Source organism: Oncorhynchus mykiss, chromosome 10 (genome assembly GCF_057628025.1).
Source record: "Oncorhynchus mykiss isolate SJ-2025 chromosome 10, ASM5762802v1, whole genome shotgun sequence".
In the NCBI taxonomy this organism is placed as follows: Eukaryota; Metazoa; Chordata; class Actinopteri; order Salmoniformes; family Salmonidae; genus Oncorhynchus; species Oncorhynchus mykiss.
In genome coordinates, this window is record NC_143031.1 from 83,405,912 (window position 1) to 83,425,911 (window position 20,000).

Sequence of the window (20,000 nt, forward strand, 5' to 3'; positions counted from 1 at the left end):
AAGGGGTGTCCTGTATATATAGTGGATGAAGGGGTGTCCTGTATATATAGTGGATGAAGGGGTGTCCACATTCTGCTGTATATATAGAGTATGAAGGGGTGTCCACATACTGCTGTATATATAGTGGATGAAGGGGTGTCCTGTGTATATAGTGGATGAAGGGGTGTCCTGTATATATAGTGTATTAAGGGGTGTCCTGTATATATAGTGTATGAAGGGGTGTCCACATACTGCTGTATATATAGTGGATGAAGGGGTGTCCTGTATATATAGTGGATGAAGGGGTGTCCTGTATATATAGTGGATGAAGGGGTGTCCTGTATATATAGTGTATGAAGGGGTGTCCTGTGTATATAGTGGATGAAGGGGTGTCCTGTATATATAGTGTATTAAGGGGTGTCCTGTATATATAGTGTATTAAGGGGTGTCCTGTATATATAGTGTATGAAGGGGTGTCCTGTGTATATAGTGGATGAAGGGGTGTCCTGTATATATAGTGTATTAAGGGGTGTCCTGTATATATAGTGTATTAAGGGGTGTCCTGTATATATAGTGTATGAAGGGGTGTCCTGTATATATAGTGTATGAAGGGGTGTCCTGTGTATATAGTGGATGAAGGGGTGTCCTGTATATATAGTGGATGAAGGGGTGTCCTCTATATATAGTGTATGAAGGGGTGTCCTGTGTATATAGTGTATGAAGGGGTGTCCTGTATATATGGTGTATGAAGGGGTGTCCTGTATATATAGTGGATGAAGGGGTGTCCACATTCTGCTGTATATATAGAGTATGAAGGGGTGTCCACATACTGCTGTATATATAGTGGATGAAGGGGTGTCCTGTGTATATAGTGGATGAAGGGGTGTCCTGTATATATAGTGTATTAAGGGGTGTCCTGTATATATAGTGTATTAAGGGGTGTCCTGTATATATGGTGTATGAAGGGGTGTCCTGTATATATAGTGGATGAAGGGGTGTCCTGTGTATATAGTGTATGAAGGGGTGTCCTGTATATATAGTGTATGAAGGGGTGTCCACATACTGCTGTATATATAGTGGATGAAGGGGTGTCCTGTGTATATAGTGGATGAAGGGGTGTCCTGTGTATATAGTGTATGAAGGGGTGTCCTGTATATATAGTGGATGAAGGGGTGTCCTCTATATATAGTGTATTAAGGGGTGTCCTGTATATATAGTGGATGAAGGGGTGTCCTCTATATATAGTGTATTAAGGGGTGTCCTGTATATATAGTGTATGAAGGGGTGTCCTGTATATATAGTGGATGAAGTGGTGTCCACATTCTGCTGTGTATATAGTGGATGAAGGGATGTCCTCATTCTGTGTTCATCTGTCATTATATCCTTTTCTCAAGCTACTTTCCTAATGAGATTTTTACCACAAAATGCTGGTGATGTTGTGTGATGTCATTTCCTGCCTCTTGTTGCTAGGCACCAGAGGTTCTACTCCCTGCTGGACAGGTTCCGAGCCTCCGTTGCCGAGGACACCAGCAGCCCCTCCCCTCCTGTGACATCACACCCCCTGGATGGGGAACCGCCACCTGCCCCTGAACTAGTCACGGCTGACAAGGTGTGTGTGTTTCATTTTCAACGTGTGTGTGTCTTGTACTAACTTTGTGTGTGTGTGTGTATGTCTTGTACTAACTGTGTGTGTGTGTGTGTGTGTGTGTGTATGTCTTGTACTAACTGTGTGTGTGTGTATGTCTTGTACTAACTGTGTGTGTGTGTGTGTGTGTGTGTCTTGTTCCAGGAGTGGTATGTTGCCTTGGTGATGTCCCAGTGCTGTCTCCGTGGTGACGGGTCATTCCTGGAGACAACGGAACTCCTGACCAAACTACCTCCTGACGACCTCTCTACCATCATGAGTTGCAAGGTAACACACACACGCTCACGCACACACACACACACACACACGCTCACACACACACTCACACACACTGACCTCTCTCTCTCCACCAGGACTTCAACCTGTCTCTCCTCTGTCCGTGTCTGAGTCTGGGGGTTCAGAGGTTAACCCGGGGTCAGGGGTCGTTGCTATTGGAGACGGCCCTGGCCGTGACGCTGGATCATCTGAGCGGGGTCACACAGCTACTTCCTGTTCCACACCGTTCCTTCCTGCCGCCGGCCAAACCTGACCCGGCCGAACCCTACTGGGACAACTTGGCTATCGTCTATGGTAAGAGTAACTCAAAAGGTTGTTGGTTTGAATCCTGAGCTGCGCTGAAAAATGGGAGGATCTGGCGACTAAAAGCCTTTCTGTTCGTCAGACTGAGTTTTTTAGACCTGGCCAGATTGTTCCATTCTGCCATTTAGCTGGCGAGGTCACGTCAGCCAACTACCAGCACAGGCAGTGTACGTCTCCCCCTGTCAATTATTATGTTGTTCTCTAGGTGGAGCAGGGCTCTACCCGCTCTATGTAGAGCTGTCTCAGTATCTGCTGTGTGTGTATTCTAGGTGAGGCAGGGCTCTACCCGCTCTATGTAGAGCTGTCTCAGTATCTGCTGTGTGTGTATTCTAGGTGAGGCAGGGCTCTACCCGCTCTATGTAGAGCTGTCTCAGTATCTGCTGTGTGTGTATTCTAGGTGAGGCAGGGCTCTACCCGCTCTATGTAGAGCTGTCTCAGTATCTGCTGTGTGTGTATTCTAGGTGAGGCAGGGCTCTACCCGCTCTATGTAGAGCTGTCTCAGTATCTGCTGTGTGTTTATTCTAGGTGAGGCTGGACTCTACCCGCTCTATGTAGAGCTGTCTCAGTATCTGCTGTGTGTTTATTCTAGGTGAGGCTGGACTCTACCCGCGGGTGATGTCTCAGTATCTGCTGTGTTTATTCTAGGTGGAGCAGGGCTCTACCCGCTCTATGTAGAGCTGTCTCAGTATCTGCTGTGTGTGTATTCTAGGTGAGGCAGGGCTCTACCCGCTCTATGTAGAGCTGTCTCAGTATCTGCTGTGTGTGTATTCTAGGTGAGGCAGGGCTCTACCCGCTCTATGTAGAGCTGTCTCAGTATCTGCTGTGTGTTTATTCTAGGTGGAGCAGGGCTCTACCCGCTCTATGTAGAGCTGTCTCAGTATCTGCTGTGTGTGTATTCTAGGTGGAGCAGGGCTCTACCCACTCTATGTAGAGCTGTCTCAGTATCTGCTGTGTGTTTATTCTAGGTGAGGCTGGACTCTACCCGCGGGTGATGTATCTGTGTAGAGCGCTGTCTCAGTATCTGCTGTGTGTGTATTCTAGGTGAGGCTGGACTCTACCCACGGGTGATGTCTCTGTGTAGAGAGCTGTCTCAGTATCTGCTGTGTGTGTATTCTAGGTGAGGCTGGACTCTACCCGCGGGTGATGTCTCTGTGTAGAGCGCTGTCTCAGTATCTGCTGTGTGTGGGTCAGCTTCCTTCCCCTCTGCAAATCCCTGAAGACAAACAACATCTCATCACCACCTTCACCACCATGGCTACCGAGGTAAGAAGCTTATAATCCCTGACCTCTAACCCTTGACCCTATCCCTGGCCAATGAGAAAATACTTGGAAGTGTTTTTTTTGTGTAAAACATGTTATATATTTTTAAAATTAATTTTAGGGAAACATTTCAATGTATAAACCACTATAACCAGATATAGAGCATGTAGAAGAGATAATGGACCAGATGTAGAGCATGTAGAAGAGATAATGGACCAGATAGAGTATGTAGAAGAGATAATGGACCAGATATAGAGTATGTAGAAGAGATAATGGACTTTATTTATTTGGTAATAATATTATCTTTGAGAAATAAAAATCACCTAAATTAAAGTGGAGAACTGAAAGTAACCCCCCAAAACGGTGAATTTAGCGCTATGGATTTAATTGTTATGTTTGAGCTGAAGGACACAGCATCAGCCATGACAACATGCACATCAGCCATGACAACATGCACATCAGCCATGACAACATGCACGTCAGCCATGACAACATGCACATCAGCCATGACAACATGCACGTCAGCCATGACAACATGCACGTCAGCCATGACAACATGCACGTCAGCCATGACAACATGCACGTCAGCCATGACAACATGCACATCAGCCATGACAACATGCACATCAGCAATGACAACATGCACATCAGCCATGACAGCATGCACATCAGCCATGACAGCATGCACATCAGCCATGACAACATGCACATCAGCCATGACAACATGCACATCAGCCGTGACAACATGCACATCAGCCGTGACAACATGCACATCAGCCATGACAACATGCACATCAGCAACATGCACATCAGCCATGACAACATGCACATCAGCCATGACAGCATGCACATCAGCCATGACAACATGCACATCAGCAACATGCACATCAGCCATGACAGCATGCACATCAGCCATGACAGCATGCACATCGGCCATGACAGCATGCACATTAGCCATGACAACATGCACATCAGCCATGACAACATGCACATCATCGACCAAAAGTAGCTTTTAAAACGCCACCATTTTCTCTCATCTCCATGGAGACGTTTCTAGAATTGCAGGAAATTTGCTTAAAACTTTGAACAAGATGAGGGGGGGCCTCTCGCCCACCACCTAAGCCCCGTTTTCATCCAGAATAAACCCTGCTTCATGGTGTCTCTCTCTCTCTCTAGTTGGTGGTCTGGCGTGTTCTCCAGGACAGTGTTCCTCTGAGTGTTGACCTGCAGGGGGCTCTGTCCTGTCTGTGTCTGGCCCTGCAACAACCCTGTGTCTGGAACACACTGTCTACAGCCCCGTACAAAACACACACCTGTTCTGTCATACACTGTCTACGACTACTCATCACTGCAGGTTAGTGTGTGAAGGAGAGAGGGAATGAACCTGGCCACAATTAGTGGATTTGCATGTGGTGTGACTAAACCTTAATTATAAACTGGATGGTTTGAGCCCTGAATGCTGATTGGCTGACAGCCGTGGTATGATAAAACATGTGTTTTTACTGCTCTAATTACGTTGGTAACCAGGTTATTATAGCAATAAGACACCTCAGGGGGTTAGTAGGACAGTATCTTGCCAGTATACCACAGTTAACGGCTGTATCCAGGCACTCCGGGTTGTGTCGTGCTTAAGAACAGCCCTTAGCCGTGGTATATTGGCCATATACCACACCCCCTCTGGCCTTACTGCCTGAATGACTTCTAGGTTTTTCCTCTGCTGCCAATGTGTTATTACACATCCAACTAAAGTATTCAACTCCCTCTCCTCTACCTCCCTCTCTCTCTCCCCTCCTCTACCTCTTTCTCTCTCTTTACCTCTCTCTCTCCTCTACCTCTCTCTCTCTCTCTCTCTCTCCTTTCCCTCCCTTTACCTCTCTTCCCTCCCCCCCTTTGCCTCTCTCCCTCCTCTCACCCCTTTGTCTCTCTCTCTCCTCTACCTCTCTCTCTCTCTCTCCTCTCCTCTCCCTCTCTCTCTCCTCTCCTCTCCCTCTCTCTCCTCTACCGCTCCTTCCCTCTCTCCCTCTCTCTCTCCTCTACCTCTTTCTCTCTCCTCTCCTTTCCCTCCCTTTACCTCTCTTCCCTCCCCCCTTTGCCTCTCTCCCTCCTCTCACCCCCTTTGTCTCTCTCTCTCTCTCTCTCTCTCTCTCTCTCTCTCCTCTCCTCTCCTCTCCTCTCCTCTCCTCTCCTCTCCTCTCCTCTCCTCTCCTCTCCTCTCCTCTCCTCTCCTCTCCTCTCCTCTCCTCTCCCCTCTCTAGTGGCAGTAGGTCCAGGTGACCATCTGTTACATCCAGGGAGGAAGAGAACCACCGGTTCAGATGGTGACTCAGACCAGGTCCACTCTCCAAACACTGACAGTAAGTGATATGGTTGTTGTTGTGTTTCCATTATCATTTTAGTCCGTCACTCTCAGTGAGTTAGATCATGCTTCATCATTGTTAAATCTTCTGACTAGTGGCTACTAATACAGTCTGTTAGCTTTCTGTGTTTTAATGTCCATTACATGTGTTAAGTGTTATCTCTAATGTGTTATCTCTAATGTGTTATCTCTAATGTGTTATCTCTAATGTGTTATCTCTAATGTGCTATCTCTAATGTGTTATCTCTAATGTGTTATCTCTGTGTTATCTCTGTGTTATCTCTAATGTGTTATCTCTAATGTGTTATCTCTAATGTGTTATCTCTAATGTGTTATATCTAATGTGTTATCTCTGTGTTATCTATAATGTGTTATCTCTGTGTTATCTCTAATGTGTTATCTCTAATGTGTTATCTCTAATGTGTTATCTCTGTGTTATCTCTAATGTGTTATCTCTGTGTTATCTCTAATGTGTTATCTCTGTGTTATCTCTAATGTGTTATCTCTAATGTGTTATCTCTAATGTGTTATATCTAATGTGTTATCTCTGTGTTATCTCTAATGTGTTATCTCTGTGTTATCTCTAATGTGTTATCTCTAATGTGTTATCTCTGTGTTATCTCTAATGTGTGTTCCAGACGTGTGTGAGCGACGGTCGTGTGAGATCATGGCTGAGCTGGTGGAAGGTCTCCAGAGCGTTCTGTCTCTGGGTCACCATAGAAACAGCGGAATCCCAGCCTTCCTCACGCCGATGCTCCGAAACATCATCATCAGTCTGTCCAGACTACCGCTGGTCAACAGCTACACTAGAGTACCCCCCCTGGTCAGTCACTGGTCAACAGCTACACTAGAGTACCCCCCCCCCTGGTCAGTCACTGGTCAACAGCTACACTAGAGTACCCCCCCCCCTGGTCAGTCACTGGTCAACAGCTACACTAGAGTGCCCCCCCTGGTCAGTCACTGGTCAACAGCTACACTAGAGTGCCCCCCCTGGTCAGTCACTGGTCAACAGCTACACTAGAGTACCCCCCCTGGTCAGTCACTGGTCAACAGCTACACTAGAGTACCCCCCCCCCCCCCTGGTCAGTCACTGGTCAACAGCTACACTAGAGTACCCCCCCCCCCTGGTCAGTCACTGGTCAACAGCTACACTAGAGTACCCCCCCCCCCTGGTCAGTCACTGGTCAACAGCTATAGGTGTGGAAGCTGGGCTGGTCCCCTGTAACGTGTCTGTGTGTCACCTCTAGGTGTGGAAGCTGGGCTGGTCCCCTGTAACGTGTCTGTGTGTAACCTCTAGGTGTGGAAGCTGGGCTGGTCCCCTGTAACGTGTCTGTGTGTAACCTCTAGGTGTGGAAGCTGGGCTGGTCCCCTGTAACGTGTCTGTGTGTCACCTCTAGGTGTGGAAGCTGGGCTGGTCCCCTGTAACGTGTCTGTGTGTAACCTCTAGGTGTGGAAGCTGGGCTGGTCCCCTGTAACGTGTCTGTGTGTAACCTCTAGGTGTGGAAGCTGGGCTGGTCCCCTGTAACGTGTCTGTGTGTAACCTCTAGGTGTGGAAGCTGGGCTGGTCCCCTGTAACGTGTCTGTGTGTAACCTCTAGGTGTGGAAGCTGGGCTGGTCCCCTGTAACGTGTCTGTGTGTAACCTCTCTAGGTGTGGAAGCTGGGCTGGTCCCCTGTAACGTGTCTGTGTGTAACCTCTAGGTGTGGAAGCTGGGCTGGTCCCCTGTAACGTGTCTGTGTGTAACCTCTAGGTGTGGAAGCTGGGCTGGTCCCCTGTAACGTGTCTGTGTGTAACCTCTAGGTGTGGAAGCTGGGCTGGTCCCCTGTAACGTGTCTGTGTGTAACCTCTAGGTGTGGAAGCTGGGCTGGTCCCCTGTAACGTGTCTGTGTGTAACCTCTAGGTGTGGAAGCTGGGCTGGTCCCCTGTAACGTGTCTGTGTGTAACCTCTAGGTGTGGAAGCTGGGCTGGTCCCCTGTAACGTGTCTGTGTGTAACCTCTCTAGGTGTGGAAGCTGGGCTGGTCCCCTGTAACTTGTCTGTGTGTAACCTCTAGGTGTGGAAGCTGGGCTGGTCCCCTGTAACGTGTCTGTGTGTAACCTCTAGGTGTGGAAGCTGGGCTGGTCCCCTGTAACGTGTCTGTGTGTAACCTCTAGGTGTGGAAGCTGGGCTGGTCCCCTGTAACGTGTCTGTGTGTAACCTCTAGGTGTGGAAGCTGGGCTGGTCCCCTGTAACGTGTCTGTGTGTAACCTCTAGGTGTGGAAGCTGGGCTGGTCCCCTGTAACGTGTCTGTGTGTAACCTCTAGGTGTGGAAGCTGGGCTGGTCCCCTGTAACGTGTCTGTGTGTAACCTCTAGGTGTGGAAGCTGGGCTGGTCCCCTGTAACGTGTCTGTGTGTAACCTCTCTAGGTGTGGAAGCTGGGCTGGTCCCCTGTAACGTGTCTGTGTGTAACCTCTAGGTGTGGAAGCTGGGCTGGTCCCCTGTAACGTGTCTGTGTGTAACCTCTAGGTGTGGAAGCTGGGCTGGTCCCCTGTAACGTGTCTGTGTGTAACCTCTAGGTGTGGAAGCTGGGCTGGTCCCCTGTAACGTGTCTGTGTGTAACCTCTAGGTGTGGAAGCTGGGCTGGTCCCCTGTAACGTGTCTGTGTGTAACCTCTAGGTGTGGAAGCTGGGCTGGTCCCCTGTAACGTGTCTGTGTGTAACCTCTAGGTGTGGAAGCTGGGCTGGTCCCCTGTAACGTGTCTGTGTGTAACCTCTCTAGGTGTGGAAGCTGGGCTGGTCCCCTGTAACTTGTCTGTGTGTAACCTCTAGGTGTGGAAGCTGGGCTGGTCCCCTGTAACGTGTCTGTGTGTAACCTCTAGGTGTGGAAGCTGGGCTGGTCCCCTGTAACGTGTCTGTGTGTAACCTCTAGGTGTGGAAGCTGGGCTGGTCCCCTGTAACGTGTCTGTGTGTAACCTCTAGGTGTGGAAGCTGGGCTGGTCCCCTGTAACGTGTCTGTGTGTAACCTCTAGGTGTGGAAGCTGGGCTGGTCCCCTGTAACGTGTCTGTGTGTAACCTCTAGGTGTGGAAGCTGGGCTGGTCCCCTGTAACGTGTCTGTGTGTCACCTCTAGGTGTGGAAGCTGGGCTGGTCCCCTGTAGCGTGTCTGTGTCTGTGTGTAACCTCTAGGTGTGGAAGCTGGGCTGGTCCCCTGTAACGTGTCTGTGTGTAACCTCTAGGTGTGGAAGCTGGGCTGGTCTCCTGTAACGTGTCTGTGTGTAACCTCTCTAGGTGTGGAAGCTGGGCTGGTCCCCTGTAACGTGTCTGTGTGTAACCTCTCTAGGTGTGGAAGCTGGGCTGGTCCCCTGTAACGTGTCTGTGTGTCACCTCTAGGTGTGGAAGCTGGGCTGGTCCCCTGTAACGTGTCTGTGTGTAACCTCTCTAGGTGTGGAAGCTGGGCTGGTCCCCTGTAACTTGTCTGTGTGTAACCTCTAGGTGTGGAAGCTGGGCTGGTCCCCTGTAACGTGTCTGTGTGTAACCTCTAGGTGTGGAAGCTGGGCTGGTCCCCTGTAACGTGTCTGTGTGTAACCTCTAGGTGTGGAAGCTGGGCTGGTCCCCTGTAACGTGTCTGTGTGTAACCTCTCTAGGTGTGGAAGCTGGGCTGGTCCCCTGTAACGTGTCTGTGTGTAACCTCTAGGTGTGGAAGCTGGGCTGGTCCCCTGTAACGTGTCTGTGTGTAACCTCTCTAGGTGTGGAAGCTGGGCTGGTCCCCTGTAACTTGTCTGTGTGTAACCTCTAGGTGTGGAAGCTGGGCTGGTCCCCTGTAACGTGTCTGTGTGTAACCTCTCTAGGTGTGGAAGCTGGGCTGGTCCCCTGTAACGTGTCTGTGTGTAACCTCTCTAGGTGTGGAAGCTGGGCTGGTCCCCTGTAACGTGTCTGTGTGTCACCTCTAGGTGTGGAAGCTGGGCTGGTCCCCTGTAACGTGTCTGTGTGTAACCTCTAGGTGTGGAAGCTGGGCTGGTCCCCTGTAACGTGTCTGTGTGTAACCTCTAGGTGTGGAAGCTGGGCTGGTCCCCTGTAACGTGTCTGTGTGTAACCTCTAGGTGTGGAAGCTGGGCTGGTCCCCTGTAACGTGTCTGTGTGTAACCTCTAGGTGTGGAAGCTGGGCTGGTCCCCTGTAACGTGTCTGTGTGTAACCTCTAGGTGTGGAAGCTGGGCTGGTCCCCTGTAACGTGTCTGTGTGTCACCTCTAGGTGTGGAAGCTGGGCTGGTCCCCTGTAGCGTGTCTGTGTCTGTGTGTAACCTCTAGGTGTGGAAGCTGGGCTGGTCCCCTGTAACGTGTCTGTGTGTAACCTCTAGGTGTGGAAGCTGGGCTGGTCCCCTGTAACGTGTCTGTGTGTAACCTCTCTAGGTGTGGAAGCTGGGCTGGTCCCCTGTAACGTGTCTGTGTGTAACCTCTCTAGGTGTGGAAGCTGGGCTGGTCCCCTGTAACGTGTCTGTGTGTCACCTCTAGGTGTGGAAGCTGGGCTGGTCCCCTGTAACGTGTCTGTGTGTAACCTCTCTAGGTGTGGAAGCTGGGCTGGTCCCCTGTAACTTGTCTGTGTGTAACCTCTAGGTGTGGAAGCTGGGCTGGTCCCCTGTAACGTGTCTGTGTGTAACCTCTAGGTGTGGAAGCTGGGCTGGTCCCCTGTAACGTGTCTGTGTGTAACCTCTAGGTGTGGAAGCTGGGCTGGTCCCCTGTAACGTGTCTGTGTGTAACCTCTCTAGGTGTGGAAGCTGGGCTGGTCCCCTGTAACGTGTCTGTGTGTAACCTCTAGGTGTGGAAGCTGGGCTGGTCCCCTGTAACGTGTCTGTGTGTAACCTCTCTAGGTGTGGAAGCTGGGCTGGTCCCCTGTAACTTGTCTGTGTGTAACCTCTAGGTGTGGAAGCTGGGCTGGTCCCCTGTAACGTGTCTGTGTGTAACCTCTCTAGGTGTGGAAGCTGGGCTGGTCCCCTGTAACTTGTCTGTGTGTAACCTCTAGGTGTGGAAGCTGGGCTGGTCCCCTGTAACGTGTCTGTGTGTAACCTCTAGGTGTGGAAGCTGGGCTGGTCCCCTGTAACGTGTCTGTGTGTAACCTCTAGGTGTGGAAGCTGGGCTGGTCCCCTGTAACGTGTCTGTGTGTAACCTCTCTAGGTGTGGAAGCTGGGGTGGTCCCCTCGGCCGGGGGGAGAGTTTGGCACCACCCTTCCTGAGATCCCTGTAGAGTTCCTGCAGGAGAAGGACGTGTTCAGGGAGTTCCTCTATCGCATCAACACACTGGGTGAGAGGTCCAGGTGGTTATAACCTGCTATGTCATTGTTATAGAGGTCTATTCCACATCTACATTCGACTGAGACGTCCAAGTGTTTATAACCTGCTATGTCATTGTTATAGAGGTCTATTCCACATCTACAGTCGACTGTTAGACTGATCCTTTAGGTGTTTCTAACCTGTAGTCTGAACATGTGTGGCATTCAGGCTGGAGCAGTAGGACCCAGTTTGAAGAGACCTGGGCCACACTGCTGGGAGTTCTGGTCACTCAACCCATCTCTATGGACCAGGAGGAGGAGAGGGAACAGGAGGTGCACACACACACACACACACACACCACACCACACCACACCACACCACACCACACCACACCACACCACACCACACCACACCAGTTTGCACTCACGAGACTCCCAGTTACACTATTTGGTTGGCGCGTTTTGTTCAGTAATCCACAGGCTCGTGCAGCTCTTCCTGGATGAATTTTCCTCAGGTTTTCGCCTGTAATATCAGTTATGTTATACTCAGAGACAATATTTTTGACAGTTTTGGAAATTTTAGAGTGTTTTCTATCATAATCTGCCAATTATATGCATATTCTAGTTTCTGGGCCTGAGAAATAGGCAGTTTACTTTGGGCATGTTTTTCATCCAAACATCAAAATACTGCCCCCTAGCCTAAAGAGGTTTTGTTGGATTTACAATGTTTTTTGTCCCTCTGTCGCTCGTTTTTTCTCTGTATCTCTCTCTCTGTCTCTCTCTGTCTCTCTCTCTGTCTCTCTCTGTCTCTCTCTGTCTCTCTGTCTCTCTCTGTCTCTCTGTCTCTCTCTCTCTCTCTCTCTCTGTCTCTCTGTCTCTGTGTGTGTTGAACAGGAGGACTTGGAGCGTACCCAGTTGAATGTGTTAGCGGTCCAGGCCATCACGTCTCTGGTTCTGAGTTCCATGACTCTCCCTACTGCCGGAAACCCTACTGTCTCCTGTCTGGAACAACAGCCGAGAAACAAGACCCTTAAAGTCCTGGACACACGGTACACACACACACACTGGACTCTGGGTTCTGGACTCTGGGCTCTGGGTTCTGGGCTCTGGGCTCTGGGTTCTAGTCTCTGGGTTCTGGTCTCTGGGTTCTGGTCTCTGGGTTCTGGGCTCTGGGTTCTGGGCTCTGGGTTCTGGGCTCTGGGTTCTGGGTTCTGGTCTCTGTCTGTAAATCTGACCCAATTATCAGGCTACCCCATTATACACACCCACACCAAGCAACAAAAGCCTAAAATACCACAGACTTCAGATTGTGTCACTTTGTAGAATGGCTTTTCCTCTCATACTATATTCATACTGACAGGAGAACTAGTTATTCCTGACATTGCGGTGGTCTGGTCTTCCCTTCAGGTTTGGCAGGAAGTTGTCAGTGATCAGAGGAGCCGTGGAGAGAGAGATCCAGGCCATGGTGTCGAAGAGAGACAACGTACACACACACCACCCCTACCACACCTGGGACCCTGTCCCCTCCCTGTCTGCTGTCTCACCAGGTAACACACCTGGGACCCTGTCCCCTCCCTGTCTCACCAGGTAACACACCTGGTACCCTGTCCCCTCCCTGTCTCACCAGGTAACACACCTGGTCCCCTCCCTGTCTCACCAGGTAACACACCTGGGACCCTGTCCCCTCCCTGTCTGCTGTCTCACCAGGTAACACACCTGGGACCCTGTCCCGTCACTGTCTGCTGTCTCACCGGGTAACACACCAGGTACCCTGTCCCCTCCCTGTCTGCTGTCTCACCAGGTAACACACCTGGGACCCTGTCCCCTCCCTGTCTCACCAGGTAACACACCTGAGACCCTGTCCCCTCCCTGTCTCACCAGGTAACACACCTGGTCCCCTGTCCCCTCTCTGTCTCACCAGGTAACACACCTGGTGCCCTGTCCCCTCCCTGTCTGCTGTCTCACCAGGTAACACACCTGGTCCCCTGTCCCCTCCCTGCCTCACCAGGTAACACACCTGGTCCCCTGTCCCCTCCCTGCCTCACCAAGTAACACACCTGGGACCCTGTCCCCTCCCTGCCTCACCAGGTAACACACCTGAGACCCTGTCCCCTCCCTGTCTGCTGTCTCACCAGGTAACACACCTGGGACCCTGTCCCCTCCCTGTCTGCTGTCTCACCAGGTAACACACCTGGTACCCTGTCCCCTCCCTGTCTGCTGTCTCACCAGGTAACACACCTGGTACCCTGTCCCCTCCCTGTCTCACCAGGTAACACACCTAGTACCCTGTCCCCTCCCTGTCTGCTGTCTCACCAGGTAACACACCTGGTACCCTGTCCCCTCCCTGTCTGCTGTCTCACCAGGTAACACACCTGGTACCCTGTCCCCTCCCTGTCTGCTGTCTCACCAGGTAACACACCTGGTACCCTGTCCCCTCCCTGTCTCACCAGGTAACACACCTGGTACCCTGTCCCCTCCCTGTCTGCTGTCTCACCAGGTAACACACCTGGGACCCTTTCCCCTCCCTGTCTCACCAGGTAACACACCTGGGACCCTGTCCCCTCCCTGTCTCATCAGGTAACACACCTGGGACCCTGTCCCCTCCCTGTCTGCTGTCTCACCAGGTAACACACCTGGGACCCTGTCCCCTCCCTGTCTCATCAGGTAACACACCTGGGACCCTGTCCCCTCCCTGTCTCATCAGGTAACACACCTGGGACCCTGTCCCCTCCCTGTCTCACCAGGTAACACACTTGGTCCCCTGTCCCCTCCCTTTCTGCTGCCTCATCAGGTAACACACTTGGGACCCTGTCCCCTCCCTTTCTGCTGCCTCATCAGGTAACACACCTGGGACCCTGTCCCCTCCCTGTCTCACCAGGTAACACACCTGGTACCCTGTCCCCTCCCTGCCTCACCAGGTAACACCTGGTCCCTTCCCTGCCTCATCAGGTAACACACCTGGGACCCTTTCCCCTCCCTGCCTCATCAGGTAACACACCTGGGACCCTGTCCCCTCCCTGTCTCACCAGGTAACACACTTGGTCCCCTGTCCCCTCCCTGTCTCACCAGGTAACACACCTGGGACCCTGCCCCCTCCCTGTCTGCTGTCTCACCAGGTAACACACCTGGGACCCCGTCCCCTCCCTGTCTCATCAGGTAACACACCTGGTACCCTGTCCCCTCCCTGTCTGCTGTCTCATCAGGTAACACACCTGGGACCCTGTCCCCTCCCTTTCTGCTGCCTCATCAGGTAACACACCTGGGACCCTGTCCCCTCCCTGTCTGCTGTCTCACCAGGTAACACACCTGGGACCCCGTCCCCTCCCTGTCTCATCAGGTAACACACCTGGTACCCTGTCCCCTCCCTGTCTCATCAGGTAACACACCTGGGACCCTGTCCCCTCCCTTTCTGCTGCCTCATCAGGTAACACACCTGGGACCCTGTCCCCTCCCTGTCTCACCAGGTAACACCTGGTCCCTTCCCTGCCTCATCAGGTAACACACCTGGGACCCTGTCCCCTCCCTGCCTCATCAGGTAACACACCTGGGACCCTGTCCCCTCACTGTCTCACCAGGTAACACACTTGGTCCCCTGTCCCCTCCGTGTCTGCTGTCTCACCAGGTAACACACCCGGTCCCCTCCCTGTCTCACCAGGTAACACACTTGGTCCCCTGTCCCCTCCCTGTCTGCTGTCTCACCAGGTAACACACCTGGGACCCTGTCCCCTCCCTGTCTCACCAGGTAACACACCTGGTCCCCTCCCTGTCTCACCAGGTAGACCTAGTTGTTTCTAGTAGTGTCATCCAGGGGTCAGATCCATTCAGCTGTGCAGGGTTCAGAGGTCCTCATGGGTCCTGGTAATTGATGAACCGTGTGTTTCTCTGTGTGTCTCAGCAGGTACACTGATCAGCCATGAGAAACTCCTGCTGCAGATCAACACAGAGAGAGAGATGGGGAACATGGACTACAAACTGGGACAGGTAGGATGGAAGGAGAGAGAGATGGGGAACATGGACTACAAACTGGGACAGGTAGGATGGAAGGAGAGAGAGATGGGGAACATGGACTACAAACTGGGACAGGTAGGATGGAAGGAGAGAGAGATGGGGAACATGGACTACAAACTGGGACAGGTAGGATGGAAGGAGAGAGAGATGGGGAACATGGACTACAAACTGGGACAGGTAGGATGGAAGGAGAGAGAGATGGGGAACATGGACTACAAACTGGGACAGGTAGGATGGAAGGAGAGAGAGATGGGGAACATGGACTAGAAACTGGGACAGGTAGGATGGAGGGATGGAAGGAGAGAGAGATGGGGAACATGGACTACAAACTGGGACAGGTAGAATGGAGGGAGAGAGAGATGGGGAACATGGACTACAAACTAGGACAGGTAGGATGGAGGGAGAGAGAGATGGGGAACATGGACTACAAACTGGGACAGGTAGGATGGAAGGAGAGAGAGATGGGGAACATGGACTACAAACTGGGACAGGTAGGATGGAGGGATGGAAGGAGAGAGAGATGGGGAACATGGACTACAAACTGGGACAGGTAGGATGGAGGGAGAGAGAGATGGGGAACATGGACTATAAACTGGGACAGGTAGGATGGAGGGATGGAAGGAGAGAGAGATGGGGAACATGGACTACAAACTGGGACAGGTAGGATGGAAGGAGAGAGAGATGGGGAACATGGACTACAAACTGGGACAGGTAGGATGGAGGGAGAGAGAGATGGGGAACATGGACTACAAACTGGGACAGGTAGGATGGAGGGAGAGAGAGATGGGGAACATGGACTACAAACTGGGACAGGTAGGATGGAGGGATGGAAGGAGAGAGAGATGGACTACAAACTGGGACAGGTAGGATGGAGGGAGAGCGAGATGGGGAACATGGACTACAAACTGGGACAGGTATGATTGAGGGATGGAAGGAGAGAGAGATGGGGAACATGGACTACAAACTGGGACAGGTAGGATGGAAGGAGAGAGAGATGGGGAACATGGACTACAAACTGGGACAGGTAGGATGGAGGGATGGAAAGAGAGAGAGATGGGGAACGTGGACTACAAACTGGGACAGGTAGGATGGAAGGAGAGAGAGATGGGGAACATGGACTACAAACTGGGACAGGTAGGATGGAAGGAGAGAGAGATGGGGAACATGGACTACAAACTGGGACAGGTAGGATGGAGGGATGGAAAGAGAGAGAGATGGGGAACATGGACTACAATTTGGGACAGGTAGGGTGGAGGGATGGAAGGAGAGAGAGATGGGGAACATGGACTACAAACCGGGACAGGTAGGATGGAGGGATGGAAGGAGAGATAGATGGGAAACATGGACTACAAACTGGGACAGGTAGGATGGAGGGATGGAAGGAGAGAGAGATGGGAAACATGGACTACAAACTGGGACAGGTAGGATGGAGGGATGGAAGGAGAGAGAGATGGGAAACATGGACTACAAACTGGGACAGGTAGGATGGAGGGATGGAAGGAGAGAGAAATGGGAAACATGGACTACAAACTGGGACAGGTAGGATGGAGGGATGGAAGGAGAGAGAGATGGGGAACATGGACTACAAACTGGGACAGGTAGGATGGAAGGAGAGAGAGATGGGGAACATGGACTACAAACTGGGACAGGTAGGATGGAGGGATGGAAGGAGAGAGAGATGGGGAACATGGACTACAAACTGGGACAGGTAGGATGGAAGGAGAGAGAGATGGACTACAAACTGGGACAGTTAGGATGGAGGGATGGAAGGAGAGAGAGATGGGAAACATGGACTACAAATTGGGACAGGTAGGATGGAAGGAGAGAGAGATGGGAAACATGGACTACAAACTGGGACAGGTAGGATGGAAGGATAGAGAGATTTGGAACATGGACTACAAACTGGGACAGGTAGGATGGAGGGATGGAAGGAGAGAGAGATGGGGAACATGGACTACAAACTGGGACAGGTAGGATGGAGGGATGGAAGGAGAGAGAGATGGGGAACATGGACTACAAACTGGGACAGGTAGGATGGAGGGAGAGAGAGATGGGGAACATGGACTACAAACTGGGACAGGTAGGATGGAGGGATGGAAGGAGAGAGAGATGGGTAACATGGACTACAAACTGGGACAGGTAGGATGGAAGGAGAGAGAGATGGGGAACATGGACTACAAACTGGGACAGGTAGGATGGAGGGATGGAAGGAGAGAGAGATGGGGAACATGGACTACAAACTGGGACAGGTAGGATGGAGGGATGGAAGGAGAGAGAGATGGGGAACATGGACTACAAACTGGGACAGGTAGGATGGAGGGAAGGAAGGAGAGAGCGATGGGGAACATGGACTACAAACTGGGACAGGTAGGATGGAGGGATGGAAGGAGAGAGAGATGGGGAACATGGACTACAAACTGGGACAGGTAGGATGGAGGGATGGAAGGAGAGAGAGATGGGGAACATGGACTACAAACTGGGACAGGTAGGATGGAGGGAAGGAAGGAGAGAGAGATGGGGAACATGGACTACAAACTGGGACAGGTAGGATGGAGGGATGGAAGGAGAGAGAGATGGGGAACATGGACTACAAACTGGGACAGGTAGGATGGAGGGAAGGAAGGAGAGAGAGATGGGGAACATGGACTACAAACTGGGACAGGTAGGATGGAGGGAAGGAAGGAGAGAGAGATGGGGAACATGGACTACAAACTGGGACAGGTAGGATGGAGGGATGGAAGGAGAGAGAGATGGGAAACATGGACTACAAACTGGGACAGGTAGGATGGAGGGATGGAAGGAGAGAGAGATCGGAAACATGGACTATAAACTGGGACAGGTAGGATGGAGGGATGGAAGGAGAGAGAGATGGGAAACATGGACTACAAACTGGGACAGGTAGGATGGAAGGAGAGAGGGGGCGGAGGAAAGGGAAGACAGAACAAATGGCATAGTTGTGTCCTTCCCTTGCAGATATGTTCAGTCTCTCTCTCTCTAATTCCTCTCCTTTATTGTCTCTCTCTCTCTAATTCCTCTCCTTTATTGTCTCTCTCTCTCTCTCTCTCTAATTCCTCTCCTTTATTGTCTCTCTCTCCATCAGGTGTCCATCCATTCTGTGTGGCTGGGAAACAACATTACCCTCTGAGAGAGGAAGAGTGGGGTGAGGATGAGGAAGATGAGACTGATACTCCGGCCCCTGCCTCTCTTCCTACCTCTCCTATCAACTCCAGGTAAGACACACACACACACCTCTCTCTGTCTCACTGTCTCTCACTGTCTCTCTCTCTCTCTCTCTCTAACCTCCTCTCTTCTCCCTCTACAGGAAGCATCGTGCAGGTGTAGACATTCACTCCTGTTCTCAGTTCCTATTGGAGCTCTACAGCCAGTGGCTCCTCCCCGGTTCCCCTAGCAACAGACGCACCCCTGTTGTGCTCATCAGCGAGGTGGTCCGATCGGTAAGAACACAGACTCGGTAGTTCGTAAGAACACAGACTCGGTAGTTTGTAAGAACACAGACTCGGTAGTTTGTTCTCTCATTCACTCAATGGTTACATTGGATCGTGGACTAAGGTGGAAACTCCCTCCAGCTATACTTGCACTGACGCATTATGGGACGGGGAGAGTGCACACTTCTGGAGAAGGCGAGAGAATCACTCTTTATTTCTTTGTTTATCATTTCCTTGGTTTATCTCTCTCTCTCTCTCTCTCTCTCTCTGTCTCTGTCTCTCTGTATCTCTCTCTCTGTCTCTCTCTCTCTCTGTCTCTCTCTCTCTCTCTCTCTGTCTCTCTGTATCTCTCTCTCTGTCTCTCTCTGTCTCTCTCTCTCTCTCTCTGTCTCTCTCTCTCTCTCTCTGTCTCTCTCTCTCTGTCTCTCTCTCTCTCTCTCTCTCTCTGTCTCTCTCTCTCTGTCTCTCTGTCTCTCTCTCTCTCTGTCTCTCTCTCTGTCTCTCTCTCTCTCTCTCTCTCTCTCTGTCTCTCTCTCTCTCTCTCTCTCTCTCTCTCTCTGTCTCTCTCTCTCTCTCTCTGTCTCTCTCTCTCTGTCTCTCTCTCTCTCTCTCTCTCTCTCTGTCTCTCTCTCTCTGTATCTCTCTCTCTGTATCTCTCTCTCTGTCTCTCTCTCTCTGTCTCTCTCTCTCTCTCTCTCTCTGTCTCTCTCTCTCTCTCTCTGTCTCTCTCTCTCTGTCTCTCTCTCTCTCTCTCTCTGTCTCTCTCTCTCTCTCTCTCTCTCTCTCTCTCTCTCTCTCTCTCTCTCTGTCTCTCTCTCTGTCTCTCTCTCTGTCTCTCTCTCTCTCTCTCTCTGTCTCTCTCTCTCTCTGTCTCTCTCTGTCTCTCTCTCTGTCTCTCTCTCTCTCTCTCTCTCTGTCTCTCTCTCTCTCTCCCGTCTCTCTCTAGTTGTTGGCGGTCTCTGACCTGTTCACGGAGCGTAACCAGTTTGACATGATGTTCACCACCCTGATGGAGCTGCAGAAGAGTCATCCTGCTGAAGATGAGATAATGAACCAGTACCTGGTACCAGCTCTCTGTAAGGCTGCTGCTGTCCTGGGCATGGTGAGACACTGTGTGTGTGTGTGTGTGTGCGTGTGTGCGTGTGTGTGCTTAAAAACCTGTGTGTGTTCAGGACAAGGCGACGTCTGAACCTGTGTGTGTTCAGGACAAGGCCACGTCTGAACCTGTGTGTGTGTGTTCAGGACAAGGCTACATCTGAACGTGTGTGTGTGTGTGTGTGTGTGTTCAGGACAAGGCGACCTCTGAACCTGTGTGTCGGGTGTTGGAGCTGACCCTGCACAGCACCCACCTCCCCAGCCGTATGGGAGCGCTGCACGGCCTGCTGTACGTACTGGAGTGTGACCTGCTGGACGACACAGTGAAACAGCTGGTACCTGCCGTCTCAGACTACATACTGAGTAACCTACGGGCCATAGCACAGTGAGTA

The 20,000-nt window shown here is 51.5% G+C and overlaps 1 protein-coding gene across 1 annotated transcript in view; it reads left to right on the forward strand.

Annotated features, from left to right (window-relative positions):
- Positions 1-20,000, forward strand: part of LOC149980642 (huntingtin-like) — a 128,003-nt gene that overhangs the window by 79,854 nt on the left and 28,149 nt on the right. Inside the window, 17 exon segments of the mRNA XM_090188172.1 lie at positions 1,450-1,588; positions 1,769-1,891; positions 1,978-2,194; positions 3,321-3,466; positions 4,640-4,817; positions 5,719-5,817; positions 6,458-6,642; positions 10,965-11,091; positions 11,289-11,392; positions 11,954-12,108; positions 12,467-12,606; positions 14,955-15,040; positions 18,168-18,201; positions 18,204-18,297; positions 18,390-18,522; positions 19,460-19,615; positions 19,803-19,993. Of these exon segments, the coding sequence (XP_090044298.1) occupies positions 1,450-1,588; positions 1,769-1,891; positions 1,978-2,194; positions 3,321-3,466; positions 4,640-4,817; positions 5,719-5,817; positions 6,458-6,642; positions 10,965-11,091; positions 11,289-11,392; positions 11,954-12,108; positions 12,467-12,606; positions 14,955-15,040; positions 18,168-18,201; positions 18,204-18,297; positions 18,390-18,522; positions 19,460-19,615; positions 19,803-19,993 (2,307 nt within the window).